Source organism: Seriola lalandi, unplaced genomic scaffold (genome assembly GCF_002814215.2).
Source record: "Seriola lalandi dorsalis isolate HSWRI2012SDOR001 ecotype SW California unplaced genomic scaffold, Sedor1 jcf7180002054688, whole genome shotgun sequence".
Lineage (NCBI taxonomy): Eukaryota > Metazoa > Chordata > Actinopteri > Carangiformes > Carangidae > Seriola > Seriola lalandi.
Genome location: NW_019525241.1, coordinates 603,530 through 613,625, shown reverse-complemented (window position 1 = coordinate 613,625; position 10,096 = coordinate 603,530). Strand labels below are relative to the sequence as shown.

The window sequence follows — 10,096 nt, the reverse complement described above, 5'->3', positions numbered from 1 at the left end:
AAAAAAAAAAAAATCAATCAATACAGCTGTGTACTCTACAAACTTAACAGCCTGCACTTCACTTGCACTTAATGAGCGTAACTGTGACTGTGTAATGTGCTGGGAGTATTGTCAAAATGCTTTCGGGTGTACAGCAGTACTTGTGGCTAAATCAATCCAGTGTGCACACTAACATGGGACTGTGGCTGCAGCTGTTGTGTTGCTCGCTTTGTGGTTTCGCCATGTAGCTGGTGTAGCCTAATGTTCAGACCGGGAACAGCCCTACGTTAAAACAACACAGGTACCGACAGAGACACAAAATATGATACAGGAAGGCAACAGATCCAGGAGTTTAAAGGCTTTTCTATGTATGAGCAAGAGAGACAAACTACTTCTGTTGCGATGATTGCCAGGTAACAACAAGTCCTTCAACCTGAACGACCACATAGGTTGCTTGTCCTTATCCTCAGATACAACCCATAAGAGCGTACCAGTGGCAGGCGCACCAGACCTTTGTCGTCATGGTCACAATAATTAACATACTGTTAAAATTTTTTTGCGATGGTGGCCTCACAACACCATCACAGCAGTCCCAATCAGTCCAAAGTGGAGTCTATAATGGGCCAGTTCTAAAAAACTGATTCCTCAAATGTTGTACATTTGATATGGTTGCGCTCATCCAGTGATGATGGTACCAGCTGAGTGCAGAAAGAGTTCATGATGTTGTATACGTAAAGAAAAGCACTGTCAATCATGTAGCTGGTTTGACTTGACATCTGTTTCATGGAATTGCCCACGGAGCCGTTGATGGGCGTGTTTTGATATTACTACAGGAATAAATAAGAACTGCTTGGTTTAGAAGGAAAGGTGTTTCCTGTTCTGGGATTTTTGAAATGACCCCGTTCTGTCTCGTACTCCAGTTCTCTGTGCTGTCGTCCCACCTGTTCGTTCAAAGGGCTGTTTGATTGGTTCAGTCACTGATCCCGGTTCAGTCGGCGCGTCTGCGTGTAATCCCACCTGTTCTCCTGCTGTAATCGGGATGTTATCCTCCTGACAACTCAAGCACGCACCCACCCACCCAACACCCAAAAACCTCACCCACACTCCTCCCCTCTTCCACCACTCACTCCTGAGGGTGAATTGAGTCTTTTGTGTGCCTGCCGCCACTTTTCCCCCACCGGTGTGGTCACCACAGTGAGGAGGAGGATGAAGAGTTGAAGAGAGGAAGAGGTGAGAGGGAGAGAGGAGGGGAGGTCTTTGGCTTGCCCCCCCCCCCCCCCCCCCCCCCCCCCCAGCAACAGCTGTGTCTTTATGTGTATGTGTGTGTGTAGGCATGATGATATATGGTCACACATGCACACACGATTTGCAACTCTGCCACTATAGTTAATCAGCCTCCTGCATTAGAAGTGAAATACACACACATACACACTGTCTCCCTCCAGTTCTTTATTGCTGTTTTCATTCCCCCTTTCTTGCTCATGCCGCATATTAAATCACGTACAGTTTATCATCCTCCTTTCTCTCCCATCCTCTCGATGCCTCTGAGTCCACAGCTCCCCTCCCTCCTCCAAGATCTCCCCCCTGTCTAAAGTTGATCTCCATGTGTCTGCGAGAGTGTTCAAAGCTTAGTCCTCCCTGTCCTCAGCCCTTTGATCAGACGGACATACCTGAGGAAAAATATGGCCGACAGTTTGTGGAAAGAGATGAGAGGGGTTTTTGCTGAGTGCTTCCAGATATCAGCGAACACACACACATGCACACACACACAAACGCGTAAACATGAGCAGATGAGTGACAGCAGATGGGAAGTAAAGCGCTGAGTGTAAGCTGACAGAGGTTGTCAGGTAGAATCAGGGCTCTGTCAGTCCTTGTGTAAAGCTGTGATTACAATGGTAGTGAGCTGTTCTTGGCTGTGAGTTTACTTGTGTGACAAATTTAAGTTTTGGCTTTGTGATTCATCCAGAAATCATATTGTCAGTTTGACAGAAGTGCACCCGTTTGATGTGAAAAATGTTTTTAGATACCATGAAATACAATGCAGCAGGAGTCTGGTCCTATATATTTCTTTCTTAGAACACATAAATCTCTCTGTGGTCTATATCGGTTAACCCGCTGCCTCTGGCATTCCTGTGGTTAATCATCTACTCTTGGTTAGCCTTTGTTTGCATTTGAAATCACCACTGCATCTTTGTTTAGGCTAAACAATTAAAACACATACTTTATAATGGGAAAGTTGCTATTACACCCAACGAAGTGAGTTTTTTCTTACCCATACAGGGTTTTACTGCAGCTGATGAGGCTGATTTCAATGATGGATCCATGATTTGCTCCAGTTGTCCTTTGTAACCGTTGAAACCTTTGAAATGGAGCTGCCATTATTTCATTAGAATCGTCTTTTCATTGTTGTAACTGTTTAACTATGTTAATAATAATAATAATAATACCTGCCCCATATATCCCACCTGTACTTTTAGACATCTTATCTAATTTGAAAAGTCAGCAATTTTAACTTCTGTGACAATATGTAAGTATGTGTTTGATGGCAGCACTCGCTACAGCAGAGAGCAGCCAGGGCGACAGTCCAGGCCGCCATGAGTGCTAGTTTCGACGCTACTGTTTGGTCACTCAGACAGAATCGATAACACTTCACACTTCACTTCTTTTTTTTCTGCTGTAAAAAAAAAGAAAAAAGCTTTTAAAAGCTGGTCAAATATTTTCGAGGTAGTTGCCGTGCCCCCCCCCCCACTAACTAAATCCCCCAACTTGTCTTGGTGCCAGTGTGTGAGAGTCACTCCTTTACCATCCTCAGCTGTCGTTTCCTGCTCTCCAGTCTCCGAGTCATTTCTCCCTCATTTCCTGGTCTTGCTAATCTCTTTTTTTCCGCTCGTCTGTTATTCCCGCAGCAGCGGCTTTTACTTCTTTTGATTGATGGTGCTTTGATTGCGCTCACCTCAGTGTGATTTTTTTTGCGGGGTGATTCCCCTCTGCTGTCAGCGTACAGGATGTCTGTCAGTGTGTCTGCAGGCTGCTGATATGTGATCTGATGCTGAGAGAAAAGACGAGAAAAGGAGATGAGACTTGACATGATGTTGGACTCTGATCAGAACGGTTGGAATTACTATTGGGGGGCAACACTTCCTTTGAGGAAAACTAAAATGTCTTAATAGAGTACGGGCACATAAAGAATGATTGAAGAGATGAGAGAGAATATGGAACTAAGTTGAGAGCAGTTGAACGTTATTGTTTTGGGCAGTTCTTCCTATCACAGATGTTTTAATGGGAACTGGAAAGAGAAAAGAAAAGAAAAGAAAACAGAAGGAGAAATACACTGCTCAAAGTGTGTGTCTGTGTGTGTGTGTGTGTGTGTCTGTGTGTGTGTGTGTGTGTGTGTGTGGGTGTGTGTGTGTGTGTGTGTTTGATCAACTCTAAAGTCAAGCTCAGTGTTTGTTTTCCCTTCCTGATAGAGGTGTTCAGGTGTGTCCAATAAGGAGGAGCCGACGGTTGAATTCCTGCCCAGTGATTGGCTAGAAGCCACTCAGGTTACAGGCTTTGTATTGATTCAAATATCTGAAACCTTTTCTTCTAAAGTGGAGGCAGAGAGAGAGAAGAGAGATAGAGAGAGAGAGAGAGAGAGAGCGGGGGGAGAAAGAGAAAATTGGGAGGGAAGGAGGGAGAAAGTCGCCTGCTGCTCTCTGGGATTTGAAAGTACCTGACGGGGAGTTTTTCATTGGCTGCTCTTCTGTAAAACTTTAACTGTGCTGTAAAAAATGTTGCAGGGGTGAAAAAATGGCAGAGAAGAATTTTTTTTTTTTTTTTTTTTTTTACAATGCCCTGTCGTATAGGCTTCCTGCCTTAATAATGGTAGGTCTCCCTGGAGATTGTAACATTTTAAGCTCTCAATTTCTGTTCTCTTTAGTTGTGGTAAATGTCAGCAAGATGGAAATAACTTCATCTGCTGATCATGACTAATGAGGAAGGAAACAGGTTCAGTTTGGGTATTTTTACAAGTAAAACTGGTGTTTTTTTCCTTGATCCTTTCAACAGCCTCAAGAATTAAAAAAAGAATGAAAAGAAAGCGGTGGACTATTAATTATTTCAACCCCTCACTGAGAGTTCAGGACGGCAAAACTGATCCTCCTCTCTGTGTAAAAGGGGGTGGGTAAAGTGTGTCTCTCTGGTGGGCTCGACACCTCTCTGAAACCTGTCGGAGCGACAGATGTCTTGTTTGTTTGCTATTGTTTTACAGACCGTCCCTCCCAGTAACTGACTAAACAGTGTTGTTGATTTTTACACCACGGAGTTGGGGAGGGGCGACGGCCACCAGAGTTGAAGTCGACTGCATCTCTGTACAACATGTATATGCACATTCATTTCCAAGAGAAAGGTCCCGTCTTGTCTGTTGTATTTTCGTGGATATGGATAATTATGTCCTCAATGATATTGCTTTTCTGTAGGAAAAAGGGCCTTGGATACAGTTTGATTATAATTTGGTGACAGTGTCATTACCACTAATTATCTCATTTCATTCAACTCTGAATGAAATTCAAATGTGGTATTGCATAAGATTTTCCTTGCCAGTTTTTTCTTCTTTCAAATCAAGTTAATAACTACAAAACTTAATAGGATTTAGTGTGTATTTAAGTGTGTATATATATATATATATATATATATGTGTGTGTGTGTGTGTGTGTGTGTGTGTGTGTGTGTGTGTTTTTATGTGCAAATTTGTGTGTGTGTGCTTGTCGCTCACAGTGACAGCTGCATGGAATGCGTGTGTGTACAATTTACTTTGGTTACAACGAGCACAAACCACAGACGGACACCTGTGTGTCTGTGTGTGTCTGTGTCTGTGTGTGTGTGGGAGAGAGAGAGAACTATATAGTCTTACAAGCACACAGGCAGCTGACAGACAAAAGTATTGGCTTATTTGTGTGTCTGTAATCGGCACAAGTGTGTGTTCATTTGTCCTCATGCACAAACACAAGCGTGTCACTGGGGCGGCTCGCTTCACAGCTCATTAACGGCCCTTATCACCTCTGCAGCCCTCACCACCTACGCTGCAGGCCTCTCACTGGCCCTCTGATAATATCTTCTTTTGTTTGCCAGTAATTAGTCCACCTACAATGTAATAAAAACAACCCACAATAATGACTAAACTAACAGATTCCAATTAATGCCATCAATCGTGCAAATTAATTTATTTGGACACACATTCATTAGTGCTGTCAGGCTGTAAAAGTGCAATAACTGACTCATAATGTGCTGTAATGCTTTTAAATGTGTTAAACCAACAGTGCAGATACAATTTATGCCAGCTAATAGAGATAAGAGGGTGTGCGAGTTAATTAATGATTTACCCATGATACTTCAAAAGTGTTCAGATCGCACCACGGCTTTGATACTCGCACTTCTTGTTTTTACTTGGAGGGTTGACTATTAAAAAAAACTCACAGTAGTATTAAGTCCTTTTAAACCTGTGTGTGTCTGTTTGTGCTCATCTGCTTTTGTGTGTATGTGTGTGTGTGTGTGTGTGAGGGTGATGGCATGCTGACACACATAGGATTCTTTTTTCCATGGTATCTCCCTGTGACACACCCTTTCCATGGGTTCAGCCCATCCTCTGCCTGTGTGTGTGATCCCATGATAGCAGCTGGTGGCCTCTATAAATAGTCCTGGTTGGGGTGCCCCTGGAAAGAGAAAGGAAACAAACAACTATCTTGTAAAAGCGTATCAGATGTAAAATCTTAATTATTTTATTAATTCTCTGTGTTGGTCAGAAAGTCATTTTTGATAAGAAAGGTAACAGATACTATCTTCTTCTTGCAGTATGTAAAAAGCAACATGTTGCAGTGCTCGGGTTATAATTGGCATGATTGCACAGCTAATGGGATCTCAATTAGGGTTTTCTCAGCACTGCCACCTTGTCTTCTTCTGCCTCATAAATTCTGCTTCTCATCTCCCCCTGATCCCTGTGTGTGATCTTTTCCCTCATGCTCCGACATTTTTGGATCCAGTACTGGTCTCCTATGGCGCTCTGCGGTGTCGCTGCTCTTCTTGATCTTTCACACCAATGTTTCCCTCCCTCGCCACCACCGTCATGTGCCAATCAGACTGCCCCACCCGCTTCAGGAGGCTAATAATTCTTACAGCCCCGACTGCATCATAGTGTAGTTTACTTTAGTCAATAAATAGCTTGGCTTGTGTATAGAATAGGTGATGAAGTCCCGTGTCAGTCAGCGTCTAAAGGACATACACTGAGCGTTTGCTTTCAGTGTGTAGTCTGTGTGTTGGTTTGTGACATGTAGAGAGAAAAAGAGAACAACCATGAGCCATTAAAATACTTCTACTTTCTAAATCATAATAGCATGTACAGTAACATCTCCACCACATTGTGAGTCCACGCAGGCTAACTGTGCAGTATTTGTATGTGTGTAAACTATAAGCTGATGGATCTCTGGCGGCGAGTGGGATACCATTGTGTTCCCAGACACAGAGGGAGAGACAGGTGTGGGGAATAAACACAGTAGCCAGCAGATACTCTGTCTGTTAGCAATGTGTTGAATGAGCACCTCCATTCCAGGACATTACACCACAGCTGCTGCTTAATGTCACTGCCCTGCAGAGTGACTTGTTAATGCGTGTCTGAATTTGTGTGTGTGCTCTTTTTGTTACTCTTGTTACCACCCACCTTGATTTATGTCCCTGCAGCCGCGATCGCAGCAATAGCTTGGCTACACTGAACGAACTGACCCTCATGTTGCCTCCCTTTGTGAGTTATTCATCCGGATGCAGTTGGAGTTGACCTCCAGTCTGGTTAGCAGTTAGCATGAGGCTAGCCCGATGAACCGGCCTGTCCACACCCTGCTCTGATTGACAGTGCATCTGTGTTTGTGTGAGGAGGAGGTTTAAGGTCCTGAGAAATGACCTCATGTATGTCTGAGAGTGACAGGGCACCTGTGCCCGAACCTCACCATGACTCTTTCACCCCTAAACCTACACACAGATATACCACACACTCCAGTGCTCGGTATGGTGCAGCAAAGCTGTGCAATCCGACCCATCTCCCCATCCCGCTTCAACAGTATTATCCCCCCTGCCAATTTCATCTGGCCTCACCACCTGTTGTCAGCTGTATTTCACCCAGCCCGTGCACTCTGCAGCCTATAGCCTTCTGTTTCCCTCCATATGCACTAGAGCTTACAGTTGTGCTAGAAGTAGGTCTGAGACCAGACCCAGCCCTCCCCAGGGGCAGAAATCCTAGACTGATCCAATTACTCCCAGCCAAGGCTTGAATCAGAACGAATCTGCAGCGACTGGCAACTACTTAATTCAATCTAGAGGCAGAAGTGTTACACAGTAAACAAGTCAAGCTGTTGAGCTGGCGAGTAAAAAAGCGCAGAGAGGGCAAAAGACATAGGACTGGGTCTAACCAATATGTGTTAAAGCTGTGCTTAGCAAATATTTAGCATACATTAGCAATAAGCCCTGCGCAGACTTGAAACTGACCGTTAGTTATATTAGAATTTAGGGCACGGTTAGCATCTCTTTTCTATTCTGTTTGTCTTTGGGAAGATTTCTTGAGGTGACTTTGCCATGTTGTGTTTGCAAGAAAAAGTCTTTTACACTTTCATAATACTGTAACCTCTATATTACAATACAAAAAAAATTCTGCTCCTTTATTTCCATGTCAAAAGATTATCAGCTGGTGACGGTGCTAACGTTTTGCTTCGGACATGCAGCTTTAGCCTCAAAACTTTTTTGTCTCATTACGTAGCACTGAATTAGCACAATATCATGTATGTAGCCATCAAATAAATATTTAAGACCCTTTTGCAACTTTCTGTTTTTTAAACAGGTCAGCTGGAAACATTAAAAAGTCAGCAAGAGCCAGTTTTCAATCAACTCAAGCAGCTAACGCTAACTAACTAGCAGTTGTCATTTCAGCTGACCAAAAATGAAAAGGCCTGGTTTGTCCACCCACTTTTTAAACGAATAGTCACACATTTTGCGTCATCAATCTGCCATTGTGTTGGTGCTTGATTTTAAATCTAATTTGATTCTTAAAACATTTTGATAATTATATTTTCATATTTAAAATGCAGGATGAATGTTTTTTTTCTTATTTAGCTGGTCACTTAAACTTTCTGTTAAAGAATAAATTAAAAAAAAAAAAAAACACACACACATAATTTTTCTACATTAATAACATACAGCCAGAGAATGGCAGAGAAGCGAGAAAGCAGACCAGACAGTAAATCCAGGCAATATGGCCGTCACATCTCTTCAAGGGCATAAGCGAAGAAAAGAAATACTGTATACACACACCTTGACAGGAAGTAAATCATTACTACTGTATTGTATAGCAGGTGTACTGTCAGCTGTTTTTACTGGAGGAGGTGTCTTTTATTTTGAAAATGACAAAAGCCTTCTGATAGACTTTTCTCAACTTTCGTTCTCTTATTACTCCTCGGAAACCTTAGAAACACCTTTGGCTTACAAGTGTGTGTTGTGGTTGGCTAAATGTGACCTTCTTCTGCTCTGCTGATATGCACTGTATCTCAGAAAGCACTCACCTTGCTGAAACCTGGCCTCATGTCTAAGAACACAAGACTTGATTTGGGTCCTTTTGTTCTGTGTCGGCAAATTTGGCTGTCTTTGAACTTTTGTTTCAGTCTACACAGTTAAGTTTACTCTTGTTAACATATTACATCTAAACCTGTTGCCTTGTTATCATTTACTGCCATAGAGCTGCCAATAAGTGTGTAGTCAAATATCTACTCTCTCTTTCTTCCAGATGGCATCCATCGTGTCGTGGCTCGCTGCACACTGCGTGTCACCATCATCACCGATGACATGCTGACCAACAGCATCACTGTGCGGCTGGAGAACATGTCCCAGGAGCGCTTCCTCTCTCCCCTGCTCACCCTCTTCCTTGAGGGCGTAGCGGCTGTGCTCTCCACCAAACGGGAAGCAGTGTTTGTGTTCAACATCCAAAATGACACCGACGTGCAAGGCTCCATCCTCAACGTAACCTTCTCGGCGATGCAGCCTGGAGGCGCCCCGGGTAAAGGGACGTTCTTCCCATCTGAGGAGCTGCAAGAGCAGATCTACCTAAACAGGACTTTGCTCCGGCTGATATCTTCTCAGGAGGTACAGACACACAAGGGCACATCACATTAATGGAGGAAATCCAAAAACAGATCCATTAACGTGACTGAAATTTTCCTCTTCTCTCCAGGTGCTGCCGTTTGATGACAACATCTGCCTACGCGAGCCCTGTGAGAACTACATGAAGTGTGTATCCGTGCTGAAGTTCGACAGCTCCCCTCCCTTCATCGCCTCAGAGACGGTCCTGTTTCGGCCCATCCACCCCATCAACGGGCTGCGCTGCCGCTGTCCGCTCGGTTTCACCGGGGACTACTGCGAGACCGAGATCGACCTGTGCTACTCAGGACCGTGCAAGAACAACGGCAGGTGCCGCAGCCGAGAGGGAGGATACACCTGCGAGTGCCTGGAAGACTTCACAGGTGAGTTGGAAAAAAAAAAAAAAAAAAAATTAAACAAATGTTGAACAAATGTTAGTACTTATTTTATTTTAAAAGAAGTCAACATGAATTATCTGAGTATCCAGTTTTTTCTGCTCAGACCCATTAAAAACTATCAAAATTGTTATGACGAGCGGATTTTGCAGTTTATAGCAAACAAATGATGTTGGTGACAACCTTTTTCACAGTTAGTCTCTTCTTCTTACCATGTATTTTTTTTGCCTTAACAACACTATACTGTATTGTGCTTAATACAAATGACTATATTATTAATATGTGTGTCTTAAAACAACCGCAGAAGACTTTTTTTCTCCAAAGAAAACTACAAAAGTCTATTATAAGCATGTGCAGGGTTTCCTTTTGTGTCTCACAATAGCTTTAATGACTTGTACAAAACTGCCAAACCACACTGACAGGTTGTAAAAGCTCTCAACACCTATTGTTGTAGCTTGAGGTCGACCCCAGTGCAGGAAGAGAAAACATGCTTTGTAATACTGTAGGTATAGCCATCTCCGCACACACACATACACACCTTCAGTACAGTAGATTTATTGCTGTATAGAGGTGTG

General features: G+C 43.3%; 1 protein-coding gene across 5 annotated transcripts in view; it reads left to right on the top strand.

Annotated features, from left to right (window-relative positions):
- Window positions 1–10,096, top strand: part of celsr1a (cadherin EGF LAG seven-pass G-type receptor 1a) — a 95,420-nt gene that overhangs the window by 31,290 nt on the left and 54,034 nt on the right. For all 5 annotated transcript variants that reach the window (XM_087178421.1, XM_023422980.1, XM_087178420.1 and 2 more), the window contains exons 2-3: window positions 8,777–9,132; window positions 9,221–9,509. In XM_087178421.1, the coding sequence (XP_087034547.1) occupies window positions 8,777–9,132; window positions 9,221–9,509 (645 nt within the window). The remainder of the gene's footprint in view (window positions 1–8,776; window positions 9,133–9,220; window positions 9,510–10,096) is intronic.